At 44.0% G+C, this 22,375-nt stretch overlaps 1 protein-coding gene across 2 annotated transcripts in view; it reads right to left on the minus strand.

The window, feature by feature from the left end:
• Positions 1-22,375, minus strand: part of R3HCC1L (R3H domain and coiled-coil containing 1 like) — a 194,339-nt gene that overhangs the window by 59,654 nt on the left and 112,310 nt on the right. For both annotated transcript variants that reach the window (XM_085606336.1, XM_085606337.1), the window contains exon 5: positions 6,101-6,171. In XM_085606336.1, coding sequence (XP_085462462.1) covers positions 6,101-6,171 — 71 coding nt within the window. The remainder of the gene's footprint in view (positions 1-6,100; positions 6,172-22,375) is intronic.

The raw sequence follows: 22,375 nt of genomic DNA on the forward strand, positions 1-22,375 counted from the left end.
GGTTAATTTTTTAACCAGTAACCCAATTTCCAACAAGGACTAACATGGGCGCAAAATGCCTTTTCCATTGTACCTGAATGTAGTGCTTTGTGAACCTGTACACTGATGCCCATATCATGGCTTGACAGATGTCACGACCAGGTGGTCTGCAAGCCAACGCAGTGGTAGATGACTTGACCCTAGGGGAATAAATAGGCTCAGTCCTTTCAGAGGTTGCTTTTTGGCCAATGCATAGAAGATCGTAATGCAAAGGACTATCCCCTATTTTCTGCACGACCTTGATGAAGTCAGCTGAGGTCATCGGCCCTGGCGTTTAAAGATTTTAGCAGGTGGTTTACATCCAGGAAAATGCCTCGATGTCCCAGCCAAATCTAGAGCCTCTTGGCACAGGATCCAACCCTGCTTGTTGCATTACCATATGGCGGCTGTATTGCCTGTACCGGCCCCAGCCTTCCCCTAACTGACGACAGGAAGCCTTTAAGCACCAGGTGAATAGCCTGCAGCTCCAACAGACTGCGGTGGAGTCGGACTTCTGCCAGAGAGCAGGGCTCTCTGATCTCCCTCTTTCCCACATGATCGCCACAAACTAACAGTGAAGTAACCATCACTACCTTCAGCTCAGGATGGGGAAGTGAGAGGAGTCTGCTGCTGGCCAGGTTGAAGTCGAGCAGCCACCACTACAGATCTTGTGCAGCCTCCTCAAAAACATGTATGAAATCCAACAGGTTTCCTTGGAGCTGGCCTCCAGAGGTTTCAGATCCCACTGCAGAGCCTGGATATGCTACCTGGCGTAGAGGGCAAACAAGATGCATAATGCCAACAGACTATTGAGACTTGGAGCTACTAGAACTGAGATCCAGGACCAAGGCTGAAACATCGGGATCATAACCTGAATGTACCAGACTCATTGCAGGCAACAAAAGGCCCTGAACTGCACTGTGACCAGAATGGCTCCTATAAAGGTGAGCCTCTGCAACAGAGTCAGGTGTGACTTTGGCCCGTTGATCGAGAAGACCAACTATGTCAAGAGACCCGCTGTCAACTAGAGGTGGCATATGACTGACTGCATTGAGCCAGCCTTTAACAGTCAGTTGTCGATGTAGGGGAAAACTGGTATTTCCAACCTCTGATGTACAGTGGTCACAGCTTAAACTTTTGTGAATACCCAAGGGGTGCTGCTAAGGCCAAAGTGGAGCACGGAAAACTGAAAATGCACCTGACCAACCTTGAACAGCAAGAGATGCCTGTGGGCCTGCAAGACGGGTACATGAAAGTAAGTGTCCTGTAGGTCCAAGCCAATCATCCAGTCCCCCTGATCAAGAACAGACTAAACTTGGACAAGAGAGAGCATTTTTAATTTGTCCTTTTGCAGGAAGGCATTCAGAGAGTAAAGATCTAAAATAGTACAAAGGCCTCCATCCTTCTTTGGCACAATGAAATGGAGGGAGCAACAACCTGTCCTTACTTCCAAAGCCAGCACCCTCTAGATGGACCCTTTGACCAGCAGAGCCTGTACCTCTTACAGAAAAATGGATAGTCAGTGTCTCTTGACTAAAATACCCGTTATGTTCTGGTACTACCCTATTCAGTAGAGGTCCAGACCACAACAGTACTCGGTGGATTGAACAAAAGCAAAAGTTCCTTAGTAAGTAGGAGTTTTTCCTTGCTCATGCTGTGCGTATTGACCTACCCTCTCCACCGAGACACTGACTTGCTATATACTTTATAACCAAGAATATTTTAATTATAGCATTCCATTTTGTAGATAGTTGTTTTTCTAGGTCCTGAAGAATCGCAAGTGTACTAACTCCATGCGAGAAACATGTTGACCATTAATTACTAATATAGGCCACTCTTACATGAGACATTATACTCTGTCGAGTGCTACACACACACGTTTTTAATCAGGGAAGGAGGCCCTCAGAATAAAATTAATTCCTAGCAGGCACTTTCAACCCTGTTTTATATCACTTATTCACATCTACACTATTTAGGCCCCCACACCCGCACTTCACCATACGGCAGTTGGATAGAAGATCTCCGACAAAGTGCCCCTTTTTAAGGGAGCCCGTTAGGCATTGCACCGCCGGCCCGACGAGGAGCAGCCCATATGATGAAGCATGACACCTGAAAGGGTGTGTGAGGGCATTATTATCCAACAAATGGATTACCAACCATAGACACATGGTGTACTCAGTTGGATCCAGCCTTCCTTTTGATTCTTCCCTTTTTGAATAGAGGAACAGCAGGAATAACCCTTTTTGTAATCCTCATTACTGGGGCACCTTTTCTTGCTGGACCTCCCACTCCCCTGTGAGTGGAAAAAACCCCTCCTGTCCCTCTTTTGTAGTTCACATTATTTACAAGACCTAGATTTGTGCCCAAGTCAAAACGTATGAGGCACACTTTGTGCAGGTACGTCAATAGCATCTGTTTCTGACAGTCACAACATGGTTTGAACCATGTAGTCTTCGGTGAGAATACTGTTCCCTTACACTGCACAATGGAAGAGATTTTAGAAGGAATTTGTTAACCGATGAAAAGGGAGCACAGCTCTTGAGTGCGGAAAGAACTAAACTGATGTTGAGGTGTAGTGATGGTGAGTATATGTAGCTCAGCTCTATCACTTCTGGGTGAAATAAAGCCAATGCAAAGTAACATGGCACCACCTAGCAGTGCGCTGGAGCAGTGCCATGAAAATTTCCGGACCCAATCTGTCACCTGTGGAATATCCTAAAGGTGAAGAGCCTTCAGTTAGAAGTATCCATCAGAACTTTGTGTCCAACACAATTTTTGGCTTCTCAACTAAGATTTTAATTGATAATTGTACAAATTCGAGCCTTACAATACACGGGGCTCTAATTTGACTCACTTGAACTCTGGTACCTTAATGTCAGGTACTCTATGAAGATAGAGTCTTGTAACTTGGATATTAAACGGGTAAAAAAAGCAGCTGGACCATGGAGGCACTCCCCAAAACATCATCTGATTAGAGCCTTTAGGATCTCCATGACCCTGCAGCAGGATTGACGAGATCGCTGTACCTTTTCGTACCTGGTGCACACAGGTCATCATATATGTATGGCTTCAGTTTAGGAATGCAATAAAATTAAAAAAGAGTGATACTCCCTGGTTCCTCTTTCACTCCCCTTGAATACAGTCACTTGGGTGGTTACAGCTACACATCCACACAATTTTTTCAGGCACTCAGGTCTCCCATTAGAGGCAAGAAAGACAAAACAGCCTCGACAAAGGAGTACAGTTGCTGAGCTGATCCACTTCAGGGTGTCAAGATTCATTGCAACAGGGATTCTGGCATTAAATGAAAAGACACCTGTTCCTTGCATTTAGCAATCAAGAAAGTTTTCAAGATCCAACACTGCCACAGAATAAGTGGCTTCCAACGAGAGTATTCCTAGGAAAAAGGTGTGATTATATTGGTGAAATTTTAGGCTTAAAGTGCTCCAATGATAACATGTCCCTGTAGGAAAATGCGAACTATTTTACTGCAAGTGGGCTCATCTAAATCCTGACAATGTAGCATTTGGGCCACTATAAGCACTTTCCTGAAATTTCAAAATGACAAGAGGTCCTAACCTTTGATAAGAAAAACTTCTCTTTCACTGTTGGGTTGGGTATAGTCCGTACATTATTTTGTGAGCGTGCACCCCGGTCCGAAATTACCCAATAAATACAATTAACTTAGAAGTGAGGTTCTGGTATTTTTTACCTTTTTTTGGCATTGATGCGCATGACAATTGTGCATGTGCCATTTAGTTAAGGTTTGTAACCAGGTTTGTGCACTATGCATACCTTCCATAGTCAGCGTGACTATCAGATTGCCGGACTGGCCTTAGGTAACAGTGGTGATAGTGTTTAATTTTTTGCACTGGGAGTGGCCTACCTCCAGTTACACGAAAGGGTGAGAGGCCTGTTGGCCTCTCCTGCGTAAATAGCATGTTCAGTCTTCGGAAACTGGGTCATTCGCAGCATCCTGTGTGTGCAGATATTGCATATGTGTGTGGCACAGTGAGTTCACAGCAGGACGTATCAGGAACTTGGATTGCATGTATGACTGTTGGAACAGGGGAACTCATTTTGAGATTTCCACAGTAGAGATGATCTACATAATGGAGGTGTGAGAGAACTGTGGACAGAGGTCTCTTTACAAGTGCAGGGATAGCAATTAGCCGTGTTTTGCAATTCTGTTCCTTTCAAGTGTTACACCCATCATGTTGATAGGTGGATCCGTAGGAATCGATACAGTGGGCCTTTTAAAACTGCAGGGATAGAAATGTGATGTTATTTTGTTCTCAAAGAGGTGTTCCTGCCCAAGGTTGTCAAGTGTAATGTGTGAAACCTTGCCATTGTTTTCAGTCACTCTGAGCAGGGGATTCCCTCTTTCCGTTGACTTGAGAAGATGCACAACCCTATCTGGAGAAAAAAGTATAAAAAGGAGCCTAAAACTCTAAGTCAGTGCTCTAGGGCTTCTTACAGAGCGGTGCAATGTGACACCCTGCTGCGTGTTGGAGAAATCAGAGCGGCCCAGAGCATGTGTCTGTGGCAGCCAATTCCCCAATCAGATGAAGGGATATCACTTGAGAAGCCTGCAACGTTCGGCTGGATGAGCTGGAATCTGCCTTGGATGAGAAGCCTACTTTGCTACTGAGTGAGGGGCATTAGAGGTGACTCTACAGAAGAAGAAAACTGTTTAGAGAGAGCAGAGCAGGAGCTACCTGTTAGAGGACCTAGAGCTGAGAGGCTGTATCCTGATCCAGATCAAGTGCGTCTCTTTGAAACATCGGAAATGGCGTTTTTACAAGCACCGTGCTAACCCTTAGCCAAACATATAAGTGCTACTTGTGAAAATTGACGTCACCTCCTCTCATGGTGACGGTGATCCCTGGGGATCCTAGAGAAGGGTGTTCAGGATCATCTGTAGTCCCACACTGGATTCCTACCTCACCAGTATTGAGAACTCTTAGGGTACGCTCTCTGTTAGTTCTTGTGGAGTGTTTGATTGGGCTTGTGACCAATGTGAGAAGAGTTGCAACCACTTTGCAATTCAAGAAGGTATCTGGTAGAGACAAACCTGGTGGCGACGGCACTGCAACCAGTCGGCTTCAAAAGCATCTGCAATCCATGGTCTAATATTCCTATTGGTGACCACTGAAACACTGGGCATCCCTGGGCACTTACTATTTTGCCATCACTGTACTGAAGGCACAAGCCGCATACAGACTGAGGCACAAGCCTTATCAATCAATCACTGCAGAGCCACAAGTCATATCAATCATTCACTGCAGCGACTCTCTATTTTCTCGAAGTTGATTAAGATATTCATGTATCGCTATCCCTGTACTTGTGCAGTACTGTTAAGCATAGATTACAGTACTTTTTCTTACTAAGATAAAGCACTGGCTGGACAATCGATTTATTAAGAGCTATATTGTTTGCTATTAAATTCGGAGTCAATAACCCCACGCTCAGCTCCCCGAGTAAGCACAGAACTTCTCAACAAGTTGTGTTTCTTAATTAAATTTTGAATGTATTACTCAAGGCAACGCCTTTTGCTAGAGGCTAAAGCAGCCATATTTTAGGTGGCACAATTTACGTTGTTTCAACAAAAATCCAGAGCAACGTCTGATAACAGGGTAGTTTTTTTTTCTTTCTTTGAAGCCTTTGACACGTGGCAAAGCAAGAGAATTAAGGTGCAAAAAATCATAAATTTATCGGCAAGAGAAAAGTGAACGAGCAGACCCAATTATATTCCGCAAATCTGTAGTGATCTTTAGCAGGTAAACCTGAAAGGGGCTGAAGATGTATCACACATGCACGCAGGCCTTCAGATGAAAAATATACTGTATGCAACGCAAAAGAGCTCTGGTTCCCTCCTGTACTGGGACTATTGCTCAATGAATCTGGTGGAAGGGGGCTCTCAGATATGTTATACTTACATGCATCCGAACAACATGCAGGCACAAAAACTTGAAGCTAGGGCATACAAAATGGGATTATAATAAGGTAACTTAGAAGAAAACAGTTCTTTAATTTTCAGAATTTGGGAAAAACATATCGCAAAAAACAAAATTATTAGTACCTGCTACAGGGCTGGAGAAAATTCCAAGAGCATGGGTGTCATCAACCCATTTAATGTCAAATCCTCTCTTCCTGCAAAAAAATAAATACAGCTGTTTCCGATTGCAAATGAATTTCTGAGTACAGACAACGCTGTTGGAGAAACATTGAGTCTCTGCATTTTGTTTAGTAGACAAAATTAAATTAAATCACCAGTGTTGACATTATTTACAAATGCAATTGTAACATGGTCTAGCCATATCCAGACCCTATCATCAACACATTTAAATACATCATCATAATTTGGTTTTATTTAACATATCAGCAAGTCCTTTTCATAGTAATTAAAACATCAGTAGGGGAATTTAACTGGTTCAATGATTTGCAGGGGAGCACAATTATCAAGACAAAATGCCAACAGTAAAAAATAGGTAGTCATTTCCACATTCTTACATTCTGAGTAGCTGTGGCCCATTAAAAGGAGCCTTAAATGGGATAGAACTTATACATTCAATGGTCCTTGAAAGGTGGCCCGCTTACATCTGAAAGTCTTCCAGCTCCTCTTGGTTAAGTGGAATGCGGTATCCTGGCCACTTGGTGCAAAGATCCACATGGCTTGTCCCAATGTTTAGGCTATTACGCCTACCCACCAGAGGAGAAGCATATGGGGTATGCAAAAGTGAAACCTCCTCAATTGTGGTTGTGGCCGTTTCAAATTTTCTTCATACAGCGTGCCTTATTAGAGGCAAAATGCTAGATGAAACTAGGCTCGAACGTATTCAGCTGATGTGAATTGCCTGAGGAGATGGCTGTTGCTTGCAAGTTTTATATTGTTGTTCAATAGATTGTATATATTTTATGACATCATGCGATTATGCATTTTTCAACCTTTTTTTTTTAAAACAAATTTTATTGAATGCTCTTAGATTTTAAATTATACTTTTTTGAGTGTTTAGATGATGAAACTAATGTTTTGAACTATCAAATAAATTTAGAAATATTTTGTCATCTCCGCATCTTTACACTATGAGTGGCTGTGGCCAATTAAAAGGATCCTTGAATAGGATAGCACTTATACATTCAATGGTCCTTGGAAGGGTGCCCGCTTACATCTGATTTCTTTGAATAAGAAATATCATCTGAGTAGACCTGGGAAAGGACTAAACAGACAATATTACTACAGAAAACTGGTGGCAGGTAGGTATAGTGGGTGTTTACTTTATTTAGATCTAGAGGAAAGTAATTCACAAATGAAGAGAGTTGCATCGAGAATGCCTGACCTTTGGTCCAACTGTTTCTGGGTTTTACAATAACGCAATAATGCAAATGTCTTATATTTGGAGTTCTTCAAGGATGGTATGTGTTTAATTTCAGCCAGATACATCCCCTAGAATGTAGGAAAAGACACCTTTTTGTGGTCTCTGGATTTTTAAAAATTATGATTATTTTGCTTTTAAAGAGCTCACATAGAGGCATTTGGAGCGACTGCTAAATGCCTCTCGAACATGGCGCAGCTGGTTCTGCGACCCTGAGACGGGGCAGATCTGATCTAATTGTGATCTGGCTCCAGACTTACGCCGGATTTTCACCCCCAGGCTTCATTCCTGAGCAGAGCCCAACCAATTCTGGGAGCTTCAATATACTGGATGGACTACTCAAAACGAGTCGCGGTCCTGCTCCGTTCAGTTTCCACTTTCTGGATACTGCCGGACCTGTCCCTGGATTCCTTCTCAGAACCTTTAAAGGTCTCTACCGGCATCCGCACGCGCCTCTGGTGATGCGTTTGCCCCATATTAGATGAGATGTTACCCAGATGCTAACAGACGCAATCCTTGACTGATTCACTCTGGCGTAATTATTACCTGGTACCTCCACTTCAGCACCAACCGAATCTCTATAACCCGGTCCTGATGATGACCTGAATTTCTTATAGGTTGAAACGCCGTTGACCATTCAGCGCATCCTTGGGCGTTTTCTTGGTTTCTTAAAATGGTTAAATTTTTATGAACTACCAATATACTGTACTGTAACCATTCCTCAAATTATTTTCTGTGCATTTTTTTCTCTGTTACTTCACTTCAGTTCATGTGTCACCTGCGTCGTTCACCTTCTACACGAGCACGTATCTGCACACAAATGTTTGGGTTACACCTGCATACAATGTCATTTAGTGCTTATATAACTATTATTGCTCAAATACATTCTATATGTTTTCTCTTAATTATTGTGGTCTCCCTTTCTTTCTTTGCGCTACAATTGATTTGTTTTCTCTATGAATTTGTCTACTAAATGATTACTGATTGAGACATCACATCTGCTTTGCGGGCTTACATCCCGCCCATAAGCTTCCCATTTGCTGCCATCATTGTCGCTTCATCCTTTTTCACCTCCCCATTTGTCAAGGGCATGCATACGTTAACAACCCCCCCTCCCCCTCCCCGCCCCCGAGAGCCGCAACCAATTATTTTAAACATATGCAGCAGCCATTTTCATGTACTGTTTCTGGACTACTTTTTATTTTTAGGTCTCGCCTGGCGTAAGACTGCGCAGACATGCGCAGTCTCGCTGGCGAGATTTAATGATTTAGAGTAGATTTCTCTAGTGGGCTTTAAGCCCCGCCCCTCTTTTCCATTGGCTGGCGTCACAGTTTATGCTAAAGGATGGCCAGCCATTGGAAAAGAGAGTCTTGTGAAAAACCCTTTTCTCTTTTAGAGCCGCCCCAGTTGGACTGGCTCGGTTCCTTTACGTTTGTCGTGAAAGCTTTTCTTATCTTTATGGGGCCATGTGTTTCAAACATATGGCCCCATAAAGACAAGAAAGCCTTGCGAAGGACGAAAGTGAAAGCCGAACGTGGCTTAGCTCAGCCAGGCGTGGCGAGACCTAACCCCTCTGCCATGCCATTCCCGCACACGTGTTCGCGGCTCCTGACGTGCTCTCCGAGGGAGCCTTGGTGTGCTGCACATTTCTGAGTTTTTTGCTGTTTCACTGTACACTTGTTTTATATATTGAGCGTGTACATCTTTAAACTATCAAGTTACCTATATTAACTCTGCACAGATTAAGACTACCCGTCGAGACAAAACTGAGCGTGTTGGGTATTTCATGGTGTCATTCTGCAATGTGGGATGGGGTCGTAGCTCTCAATAGGAGAGGTTTTGGGACTCTATGATGGGGCCATAGAACCATTTAGGCATAGGGGTCACGGGACTCTAGGAGGTGTGTTGGGTGGGGGCAGCACACAACGGGATGGGTGATGATGCCGCAGAAGTTAAGTCTACGTACACCACCCTTCCCTTACACCAAATGACTCACAGAAAGTTCTCCATGCAGATCCTCATGATAGATCCCTCCACAAAACCTTGGGCGCGTGCGGGGTTCTTGCCCAGTATGATGGTTTCTTGACCACTGGATGTTCTCTTATCCCGCCTTTTGCCACTACTAGTGCTGGGCACCGGGTCGGGCAGTGGCACCTCCTTAGCATGAGAAGCCAGTCGCTTTGCTGGGGTTGCCATCTTCGCGTTGTCTGTGCCTGGCGCGCCCGGTGAACCCGAATACCGGGACGGAACAAGTATTGCGGAGCAGCAGCCTGGCGCTATCTGTGAGGGGGCGGGAACCAGCAGTAACTTTCGGTTTCAAATAGTTCAGGTTCACAAAACAGGAAGTACACCCATTCGTAACTCCCGCCGTCGCTCTAGCAGCTGGCTGTGCGTTGCAAGCCTCGTTCAAGATTTCACTGGCGAGTATTGAAATCGGGAGCTACAATGGCGAATCATCTGTTTAATGGAAAATAGTCGGCCATATTGAGTGAGTATATGACACCTTTCCCAGAGAAGAATACCGCCAATCTATTCATGCTTTAATATTCTACGAAGGTCCCGACCTCATTCTTAAGTAGAACTTTATATGAAATCTTCTGTATTCATTTTGAACATGCCCTTTCTGTCTTTATTCGTCAGGGATCATTAGCACAGCGGTAGAACATATTTTAAAGTGTTTAACATTTACAGTTTAATAATACAAACATTATAAATGGGGAAAGTGGGAGATTTAAAAACAATAATCTGGAGAATGTATTTCCCCCATTGACTTCTATTGAAGCAGAAGCGATTTCAGCTGGAAGACAGCCAAACTAAAGCCATGTTGTCAGGGCACAAGTCTTAAAAACAAGCATTTGCAATGCAATAGGTCTCGCCTTTGTGAGAGTTAAAGCTATTAATATTCTAAATGACGATGTCTTTTGCCCTGGTGTTTTGGTTTTGAGTGGAGTGAATTTATGTGGTATGGTGTGGAGTTCAATTGTGTAGGTTGGATTAGAATGATTAGTATTGGAATTGTGTGGTGTGAAGAGGATTCATGGTGTGCAGTGGAATTGTCTGGTTATAATTATGTGGTATTGAGTATACTGGAATTTTGTGGACTGGGAATGTGTTTCATGGAGTGTAATTATGTGGAATGGTATTTTGAGTTGTAGAGTGGTATGTAGTGGAGTTTAACTATGTGGTGTGTTGTTGAATTTTGTTGCATGTTGTGGAGTTTTGTGGTGTGGATTGGATGTATGTTGAGTGTTGTGTAAGTGTGTTGTTGAGCTGAATTGTGTTTATTGTCGAATTATGTGGTGTGAAATGCAAATGTGTAGGTTGAAATGTGTGGCATGGAAGTGTGTGGCATTGAGTGAACTTATGCGGATTGGAATTGTGTGGCATGGTGTGGAGGGTATTTGTGTGGATTGTGTTGACAAGTTTAACAAGCATTGAAAATGCAATAGGCCTCGCCTTTTATTAAGTTAAAGCCATTTGCTTTGCTAATGGTATTATATAGCAAAGCAAATGGCTTTAACTTAATAACAGGCGAGGCCTATTGCATTTTCAATGCTTGTTTTAAATGGGCGACCGGTCCCACCACACGTTAGGAGCACTGGAGTTTTAATTAGCGCCAACAGCCATTTTTATTTTATAAATCCTGTGCCGCTGACTGGCTCCTGTTTGCTGCATGGCTCCACCCACAGAGGCTGCAACCACCTCCTCCTCCTGTGCTGGCCAGGACCTGCAGCCTCAAGCGCTGCTCTCTCTCATTGTCCCAGAACTGCGCCTCTGCTGGGCTGCTGCCAGCAAGGCTGCTGATGTTGCTCAGCTTGCTACAGCTTATCCTGGTTTTCTTACCTAATGCGCGAGCTGGACATGCAGATATGGAGACAAACAAGAGGCAAGTCCATGAAACGTCACTTATGCAAGAGCACTCCTGTTTTTACTTTTTTCTTTCCCATGCACGAGCTAGATATACAGATAAACAACAGGCATGTCCCTGAAATGTTCGCTTATGCTATGCGTATATTATTTCAGAAGCCGTTTAGAATAAGTATTAAAAGGCAGACGCGGGCAGAATGTGTAAATAGGGCTAGCTGTGAAAAAATGTTAAAATAAATTAAATATACACTGTAAGAAACTACTTCCATTACAAAAAATATAAATCAGTACATATGCATCATATATTGCACTTCTCATTTCAAATGAAATAGTATAAATTGGTGCTATTTGTTACACAATGCGAAATCATAAGCGCAGTAAGGGGAAAATTGCACTTCAGGGCAAAACTGCACTTCAGAAGTCGCTACACTGTCTGCAGAAACTTACCTCCGGAATTTTAACTCTCTTTTCTATGTTTGAGACGCGAAATTCCATTAGCAAACACTAATCAGAGTCGCCTTAAACAGAATCCCGACGGTGTCGCAAAAGCTCCACACAGTAGTGCTGCTAGTAATGACAAGCTCGAGATCTGTGCTGTATCTTCTATGTTTCAACATTTTTCCAGATGTAACTCATTGATTTGTGTCCATAATTAAATGTTGACAAAGATTAATGTCATGCTTTTTTCAACATTTTAGAGCCTACGATGGAGGAAACATTACGTGAAAACCTTTGCAAATGTTTAAGCGTTCCGTGAAAATAGTATCCTAAATGCATCCTTATTCACCCAGATGGCTCCTAAAACCTGTAACTGGGCTTTCATTGCTTCTTGCAGCCCATCCCAATGCTACAAGACATGGCCATTGACAAAGCCAATAGCTTTGGCATTGCCAAGACCTATTTGCCTTACCAATACTTGTTTAGTTATCTGAGATAGTGGATACACAGGTAAATAACGAATCATACAAAAGCTGCAAACGGCAATGTCCCAGACGGTCCTTTTAGATTGTGTGACACTTTCGGAAACACAGTGAAGAGCCAGTTTTACAGGCTAGGTTTGGAGAGTCACAGCACAATTGTGGCTGCCTAGCACCAACGCACGTGACAAAAAAGGCACACTTGCACCATCCTTTCGACACTAATCCTTTATGGGTTCCAGAATAGCTTGCTACTCGCCAAAAAAGTGCTTCAATACCCCATCAGGGGTAACAAGCGCTATATAAATGCAAACCTTTTTTCCTCTTCTATCCCTTCACTATCCTTCTGAATCCAAATAACTGACTCACCCATCCACCACTCAAATTACTTTCATATTTCACTATACTAATTCAACACTAATCCTTTATGGGTTCCAGAGTAGCGTGCTACTTGCCGAAAAAGCGCTTCGACGCCTCGTCAGGGGTAGTAAGAGCTATATAAATGCAATTACAATGGCTATTACAGCCTTAAAAGATGGCAGAGATCTCTGTGCTGATGTTGATGCTTAACCAACATATTTGGGAGTCTTGTGGCTAAACAGAGCTATTGGTTGCCATCTTCCCTCTCACTGTGTGCAGTATCACTAGTGATATCAAAAAACTAAATTCCTTCTAAGAGCAGATCATGCAAGGTAGAAAGTATGTTGCTACAGCATCAAGGACAGGCTCCGGCTATGAGCAGCTTACTTTTGATTTCTTATAAATGGGGTGTGATTGTGCATCAGTCCATTGGAGAACAAATATGGAATTTATGGCATCATATGCAAGTTGATATGTTTAAAATGTCTCGAGGAAGGCTAAGATGAGCTAAGAATTATTCTAAAAGGGGTATTGGCGTCACGTAATGTGCCTTTTTGCATGGTTGGTACATTCTCATACTTGATTCCTGGAAAGCAACGGACACTTGTGTCAAGGGACCCAGGCAAATTGTTTTAGTAACGCTAAACATCGTGTGTTAGAATATGCCATCTTTTCAAAAGACTGTTTTTGAGTCCGTACTTTGTAGCTACGTTCAGCTGTTGTAGAATTAGATTATAACTTTTTTAAAGGATGTATTCGAGAGCAAATAACAAAACGGAAAGCTGCTGTGTGCCCCGCATTTGATGGCGCTGATCAATTCTACCCTGCCAGCCGCAGGGTGACATTGTAGTATGAACCAATAAAAAACAAAAGGAGACGAATTAAAAAGATAGGTGAAAACATTCCGAACAGATCTGTATTACTGTTTCACAATGCCCCTGAAGCAGGGCAAACACTTGATTGTCACTGGTAAAGACTATAAAATACTTCGGAATTGAACAGAAAAGTTAGTGGCACGAAAAAGCAAAGAACACAAGGAAAAAAAAACTAAGGAACAATGAAGAGGGCCTTGGGGATGTCTGCAGAGAAGAAGAAAACTGCTGAAAGAGGTTTTAGAATGTACTTGGTACCCATTACAGTTCAGGAAAACATATGCTACGGAGATTTATGTGATCATCACTGCAGATCACGTTGGTGCTGAGGACATTCTGTCTTGCAGTTTGGCAGAGGTCGCTGACTAGATTCATGGCAGCCGGCTGACAACGAGCTCGGACAAGGCTGAATTACTGACAGCAGGCAATGGAAAATGCCAGGTACAACTTCGCAGCAACACTAACTCAAACACTCTCGGGAGTCTGGTCCTTGACTGGGAAACCACTGCATTCAAGAGTCCTCTACAACCAGGTCGAGCGAATGGCGAAGAGCAGATTTATTTACAGTTTTGTTCCCCTTGCCTACATCCGATTTAGTCAGCAAAGGCATTTTAAGAGCCCCGTATTTCAGCCTAAGATGATAATGGTATTGCCCGACAATTTCAGGCCATTGAAAAATAGTCTGCCATGCAAATAAAAACAGGATCCTTGCTATTATTAGCCTCACACTACACAACCTGCGGCCATATGGACAACAACAGCCTTTTCAAAAGAGAAGCCATCTTTTTATGCATATTCTGGGATTGCAAATGTAGCGTACACCTCTCCAGTCACTGGGCTAGTTTGGTGCATTGAAACCTCAACACTAAAGAGTTCCTAGGTTTAGGCATCCCTGGGAACTAATAACCCTGGACAGTCAGTCAGGAGTCATTCTTACTTACACATTGCAAACACAATGTAAAGAAGGCAACGGCAAACAGCAAAGAAGAGGCAGAATTTGAATACAGCAAGCCAAGGGATCAGTCATCCACAAACAGCCGAATGAAAGCTCTTGAAGGTTTCCTTTGTAGCTCAGCAGTGCTTAAAAAGTGACGTGCACGTGGCATAGAGAAAATAAATGTAATATAAGAAATACTGTTCAGACAAAATGTATTCCAAAATAATATGAAATGAATAACGACAAAACTATAGAAGACTAAAACAGAAACAAATGCAATAAAAATAGGGTAGGGGAAAAAACACCGGGGAGAACATGGCGGCCGGCTGAAGTTCTGGTCGTGAGCTCCGCTAGACCGATGGCAATTACCTTCATTTTTTGCTGATGGCTCACGTGTGCTGGATTCCTTATGCTTTCTTCTGTTCTCCGTGCTTCCTGCGAGGTTTTGGGGGCTTGGATCGGCGTGCAGCGCTCAAGGATCGGCTTGTTCGAATGGTGGAGCCGGCGTCTCTGAACGGCGCCGACGGGGAAGAGAGAAGCCGGACTCGGAGATAGAGCGCGGTAGCTGCGCAGAGCACCGAGCTCGCATAGGGGACCGAACGGAGTAGTAATCCTCGATCGGAGGGCTCGCCTCAGTGGATTCTTAGTTTCCCCATCTGATGGACAACTGTGAGCCCAAGTTACTTCCGTTTCTGCCGGTTTCTCCTTGGGTGCATACAAGTGGGGGGCTCTGGGGTGTACGCAGAGGTATTTTTTTTTTTAAAGGGCCCATCTCCCTTTAGGACTCAATTTATTGCAAAACCCTGGGTTTCTTAGGGGGTCGAGACATATGCAGGATTACACGCAGGGGCATCGAGGAGAGGTAGCCCTTTGCTGATTGAGCCCTTAAGGGGTGCAACAGGAGGGGGTTCCTGTATGAATAATCAATAAATTAATAGGAACTGCTGGCTCAAAGCAGCGAGATTTTACCATCAATCACAAGTTCTGATATCTAAGCAAATATTCAGAGGCCCCACCTGCAAATTGCACGAAGCTCCTGGACAACACTATATAAGAAGTCCGAGGCATACCCAGAGTCCTGAACCCTTTAGGCTTTCAATCCGTACAGATTTAATCCCCCGTTATACAGATTATATAGATTATACCCAGTGTCTACATCTCTCTGTAACCAAATTAGAAGGATCCGCCTGCATGAATTCATCAAGGAAGAAGGGTCGTAGTAATAAGAGGGGTCCTTTTCAGCCTAAACCAGTTCTAGTGTCATCACAGGATAAGAATAAGATTTTAGACACTAATCCAAACGTAGACCCCCTAGGCGTTAAAGAGTCTGTAACTCTTGATCCTAAGAACCTACCCGAGGGCGATATTAGCCATAGGGACTCTGTTCTATTCCCAGCATTAAAGGGAGGGATTTCACCAGTTTTGGAGGAGAACCCCCCCCCCCTTTCCTGAAATAAAAACGGAAGACGGATGGGATTTAATAACTCTAGTTCCAAAGCGCCCTATTAAACAAACTAATAAAAGCCAAAAGGTTCAAGGGGCTCAAAACTCAGGATTTAAAGCAGCTGTAATCTCTACAAGGGCCGCGAAAACAGCAACAAAGGAACAATTGAAGAAGGCCCCTCTCGTTAAAACTACACCTTCATTGCGCTCCTTCTTCAGATTACAAGGTAACCCAAAATCGATTCCAGAAATTTTGCCATCAAAGGAAATTTCTCCAGAGGTTTCATCTCCTCTTCTGTCCTCAATGGAGTCTCCCAACAAGTACCAAGCACTATCGTTAGAGGAGGTCGAGACAGACGGTGATTGCCATACAATAACCCAGGCAACTCAGACCCCCAGATAGAGAGCCATACACCCTTGCCAATCCCTGATCCCAGTACACCGTCACCAGTACTAGATAAAGAGCATTCTACGACTCAGGATATGGGGGGCAATATTGGAGATCTAGTGGCAACACTATTAAACGAGATGAAAATAGGTTTTGCTAAATCAGAAAAAAACCAGCAGAAAATTCAGGCTTCTTGTGAAATATTAGAGGGCAAATTTAATGCACTTTTGGAAAGGGTTGTGACGGTAGAAACAACACTGGAACAAATTAAGGAGGAAGTGAGACTGTGCCAGAGTAGCAACGAAAGAGCATCAGCCTCCGAGAAAGAACTACGCGAAAAAATTGAAATCTTAGAAAACAACTCGAGGAGAAACAATTTACGAATATTGAATGTTCCAGAAGCTCAAGAAGGGCAAGACATAAAGTCGTTTGTGATAGCCCTGTTGAAACAATACGCTCCCGAAATGGACGAAAAGGATCTAGACAGCGACATTCAGAGAGTCCACAGGGAGCCATTTAGATTGAACAAGGATAGGAAAAATCCAAGAAGGATTTTAGTTAACTTCAAATCCTATGTAATTAAGGAGCATATTCTGAATAAAGCCCTAACATCAGGAGTCCTGTCCAAGGATGGCTATAATTATAAAATTCGCTCTGACATCTCCAAGGCCAAGGCTGATAGGCAGTGGGCTTTGGGGAAATTCATGCAGGATATTAGGGCAGAGGGTGCCACGGTGCAAATGAAATTTCCAGCACTCCTTCGAATTATGTGGCGTAATAAAACATACAACATACGAGACCCACAGGAGGTGGAATCATTCTTGGAACGCATGAGATCCAATAGAAATACATAAATACATAATTTTGAGCCAAACTGTAACACAAGGCCTCGGTAGCGGTTCTCAAACAGGGCAACTAGGATTGCCCATGATAGTGGGGAGGGTTCTCCAGGGTGGGCACAGATCTTGTTTTTTTTTTTACTTAATTCACTTTTTGGTGGGGAGCATAGGGGAGAAAAAGGAAAAAAACCTTTTTTGGCCGATATGTAAATTATATAGCAATCAGGATTGAAATGAGCTTAGTAGGAAAGTAGCCTAATGTGTGAGCTGAAGATATTAACATGGAATGTGAATGGTCTAAGAACGAAGGGTCGGAGGCAGAAGATTTTTGAGTATCTTAAGCGTGCATCCTTAGACATAATTATTTTACAGGAAACACACCTTCCTAGGGAAGAATGGCTCGAGTGCATAAAGAACGAAAATTGGATTGGAGAAACAGTCTGCACAACTCAGTCGTGCAATATTAAGGGGGTCTCAATTATTTGCGTAAATCTCCACTCTGCACTTTGGTCACGCAGAAGGCAGACACAAGAGGTAGATGGACCATAGCCAATATTAAATTCCAAGGTTGTGCAATGTCTATTGTGGGTTACTATGGTCCCAATGTGGACGACCCCGAGCCCCTATCCTCCTTGTATGTTCAATTGATAATGCTTTGTACACCTATTATTTTGGGAGGAGATTTTAATTTCCTCTTAGATCCAAAAATGGATAGACACCCCCCTAGTAAAATTTACAACCTACCTAAAATGCGGCAATGTTTGTCCACACTAATGGAAGATCTGAGCTTAATTGACATATGGAGAACTAGGGGTAACCAATTAAATAAATACACCTATAAGAACTACAAGTACGGACACACCTCCAGAATAGACTTTTTTCTGATCGATAAAGCTTTAAGCAATAGAGTTAAGTTAGTGCGACATAATCCTGCACACTTATCAGATCACTCTTCAGTACAATTAAACATAGATAGCGGGCTACTTAAGAGTGAAAGGAGGTGGTCCCTCGACCGTTCCCTTCTACTAGATCCAAAGGTCATTGAAAGCTTGAGAATAACAACCGAGAATTATTTCCAAGAAAATAGTGGGGGAGAAGTCTCATACACTACAGTGTGGGAGGCCTACAAGGCGGTCATTAGAGGGACAATAATCAGCATAGCCGCAGGAAAAAACAAAATAAAGAACTCTGAAATTAGGAGGTTGGAATCGAATCTACTAGAACTACAGATACAAATAGATGCTGCGATATTAGAAGAAGACAAAAAAAAACGAACAATTGAGAGTTTAGCAAAGAAACAAGAACTGTCAGTGTTCTTAGAAACAAGGATAAGAGAAAGATGGCAAGCTAGCTCTCTAGCCAATATGAGTGGGGAGAAAACTGTGGGAGGTTCTTAGCTTGGAAGCTCAAGTCCGACTCCAATAGAAACAAAATAAATGCTATCCATAAAGAAAACAGCACTTTGCTGCTGGAGGACAAAGCAGGTATAGAAGAGGCTTTTGAGTCTTTTTTTCAGACCCTATATGGGGAGGACTTGACACCTTGCCGGGAAACCATCGAAGCTTACTTGAACAAATCCTTAACTACCAAACTCGATAGTGTCTCCTGTTGTATTCTGAACGATTTGGGAAAAAGGGGGTGGTGATGGACAGAGTTTCTGAATGATGCAGAATACTCTTACCAAGTCAAGAGATCATGGTTTTAATCCATCACCGTTTTTTAGCTCACTGCACCATCCCAGCTCAGAACCTGGCTACATGCAAATTAGTCTGTACCTGTCCCAGTGCATGATGGGAACAGGGCAAACCAAACTACCAAGCCAATTCTTATACTGGGAAGGAAACAAGCTTCCGGGGACCGGTTTCTGGCATCACAGCCTTCGTCGGCCCAGCTTGCCTGAATCCTGATGGTGCAATGAGCAAGGGACTCACGTCTGAGCATACCCTCCCACACAGAGTGTGGATAAAATCGATTTGGGAAAAAGGGGGTGGTGATGGACAGAGTTTCTGAATGATGCAGAATACTCTTACCAAGTCAAGAGATCATGGTTTTAATCCATCACCGTTTTTTAGCTCACTGCACCATCCCAGCTCAGAACCTGGCTACATGCAAATTAGTCTGTACCTGTCCCAGTGCATGATGGGAACAGGGCAAACCAAACTACCAAGCCAATTCTTATACTGGGAAGGAAACAAGCTTCCGGGGACCGGTTTCTGGCATCACAGCCTTCGTCGGCCCAGCTTGCCTGAATCCTGATGGTGCAATGAGCAAGGGACTCACGTCTGAGCATACCCTCCCACACTGAGTGTGGATAAAATCGATTTGGGAAAAAGGGGGTGGTGATGGACAGAGTTTCTAAATGATGCAGAATACTCTTACCAAGTCAAGAGATCATGGTTTTAATCCATCACCGTTTTTTAGCTCACTGCACCATCCCAGCTCAGAACCTGGCTACATGCAAATTAGTCTGTACCTGTCCCAGTGCATGATGGGAACAGGGCAAACCAAACTACCAAGCCAATTCTTATACTGGGAAGGAAACAAGCTTCCGGGGACCGGTTTCTGGCATCACAGCCTTCGTCGGCCCAGCTTGCCTGAATCCTGATGGTGCAATGAGCAAGGGACTCACGTCTGAGCATACCCTCCCACACTGAGTGTGGATAAAATCGATTTGGGAAAAAGGGGGTGGTGATGGACAGAGTTTCTGAATGATGCAGAATACTCTTACCAAGTCAAGAGATCATGGTTTTAATCCATCACCGTTTTTTAGCTCACTGCACCATCCCAGCTCAGAACCTGGCTACATGCAAATTAGTCTGTACCTGTCCCAGTGCATGATGGGAACAGGGCAAACCAAACTACCAAGCCAATTCTTATACTGGGAAGGAAACAAGCTTCCGGGGACCGGTTTCTGGCATCACAGCCTTCGTCGGCCCAGCTTGCCTGAATCCTGATGGTGCAATGAGCAAGGGACTCACGTCTGAGCAAACCCTCCCACACTGAGTGTGGATAAAATCGATTTGGGAAAAAGGGGGTGGTGATGGACAGAGTTTCTGAATGATGCAGAATACTCTTACCAAGTCAAGAGATCATGGTTTTAATCCATCACCGTTTTTTAGCTCACTGCACCATCCCAGCTCAGAACCTGGCTACATGCAAATTAGTCTGTACCTGTCCCAGTGCATGATGGGAACAGGGCAAACCAAACTACCAAGCCAATTCTTATACTGGGAAGGAAACAAGCTTCCGGGGACCGGTTTCTGGCATCACAGCCTTCGTCGGCCCAGCTTGCCTGAATCCTGATGGTGCAATGAGCAAGGGACTCACGTCTGAGCATACCCTCCCACACTGAGTGTGGATAAAATCGATTTGGGAAAAAGGGGGTGGTGATGGACAGAGTTTCTGAATGATGCAGAATACTCTTACCAAGTCAAGAGATCATGGTTTTAATCCATCACCGTTTTTTAGCTCACTGCACCATCCCAGCTCAGAACCTGGCTACATGCAAATTAGTCTGTACCTGTCCCAGTGCATGATGGGAACAGGGCAAACCAAACTACCAAGCCAATTCTTATACTGGGAAGGAAACAAGCTTCCGGGGACCGGTTTCTGGCATCACAGCCTTCGTCGGCCCAGCTTGCCTGAATCCTGATGGTGCAATGAGCAAGGGACTCACGTCTGAGCATACCCTCCCACACTGAGTGTGGATAAAATCGATTTGGGAAAAAGGGGGTGGTGATGGACAGAGTTTCTGAATGATGCAGAATACTCTTACCAAGTCAAGAGATCATGGTTTTAATCCATCACCGTTTTTTAGCTCACTGCACCATCCCAGCTCAGAACCTGGCTACATGCAAATTAGTCTGTACCTGTCCCAGTGCATGATGGGAACAGGGCAAACCAAACTACCAAGCCAATTCTTATACTGGGAAGGAAACAAGCTTCCGGGGACCGGTTTCTGGCATCACAGCCTTCGTCGGCCCAGCTTGCCTGAATCCTGATGGTGCAATGAGCAAGGGACTCACGTCTGAGCATACCCTCCCACACTGAGTGTGGATAAAATCGATTTGGGAAAAAGGGGGTGGTGATGGACAGAGTTTCTGAATGATGCAGAATACTCTTACCAAGCCAAGAGATCATGGTTTTAATCCATCACCGTTTTTTAGCTCACTGCACCATCCCAGCTCAGAACCTGGCTACATGCAAATTAGTCTGTACCTGTCCCAGTGCATGATGGGAACAGGGCAAACCAAACTACCAAGCCAATTCTTATACTGGGAAGGAAACAAGCTTCCGGGGACCGGTTTCTGGCATCACAGCCTTCGTCGGCCCAGCTTGCCTGAATCCTGATGGTGCAATGAGCAAGGGACTCACGTCTGAGCATACCCTCCCACACAGAGTGTGGATAAAATCGATTTGGGAAAAAGGGGGTGGTGATGGACAGAGTTTCTGAATGATGCAGAATACTCTTACCAAGTCAAGAGATCATGGTTTTAATCCATCACCGTTTTTTAGCTCACTGCACCATCCCAGCTCAGAACCTGGCTACATGCAAATTAGTCTGTACCTGTCCCAGTGCATGATGGGAACAGGGCAAACCAAACTACCAAGCCAATTCTTATACTGGGAAGGAAACAAGCTTCCGGGGACCGGTTTCTGGCATCACAGCCTTCGTCGGCCCAGCTTGCCTGAATCCTGATGGTGCAATGAGCAAGGGACTCACGTCTGAGCATACCCTCCCACACTGAGTGTGGATAAAATCGATTTGGGAAAAAGGGGGTGGTGATGGACAGAGTTTCTAAATGATGCAGAATACTCTTACCAAGTCAAGAGATCATGGTTTTAATCCATCACCGTTTTTTAGCTCACTGCACCATCCCAGCTCAGAACCTGGCTACATGCAAATTAGTCTGTACCTGTCCCAGTGCATGATGGGAACAGGGCAAACCAAACTACCAAGCCAATTCTTATACTGGGAAGGAAACAAGCTTCCGGGGACCGGTTTCTGGCATCACAGCCTTCGTCGGCCCAGCTTGCCTGAATCCTGATGGTGCAATGAGCAAGGGACTCACGTCTGAGCATACCCTCCCACACTGAGTGTGGATAAAATCGATTTGGGAAAAAGGGGGTGGTGATGGACAGAGTTTCTGAATGATGCAGAATACTCTTACCAAGTCAAGAGATCATGGTTTTAATCCATCACCGTTTTTTAGCTCACTGCACCATCCCAGCTCAGAACCTGGCTACATGCAAATTAGTCTGTACCTGTCCCAGTGCATGATGGGAACAGGGCAAACCAAACTACCAAGCCAATTCTTATACTGGGAAGGAAACAAGCTTCCGGGGACCGGTTTCTGG

The sequence above is a fragment of the Triturus cristatus genome, chromosome 1_2, assembly GCF_964204655.1.
Source record: "Triturus cristatus chromosome 1_2, aTriCri1.1, whole genome shotgun sequence".
NCBI classification, from domain to species: Eukaryota; Metazoa; Chordata; class Amphibia; order Caudata; family Salamandridae; genus Triturus; species Triturus cristatus.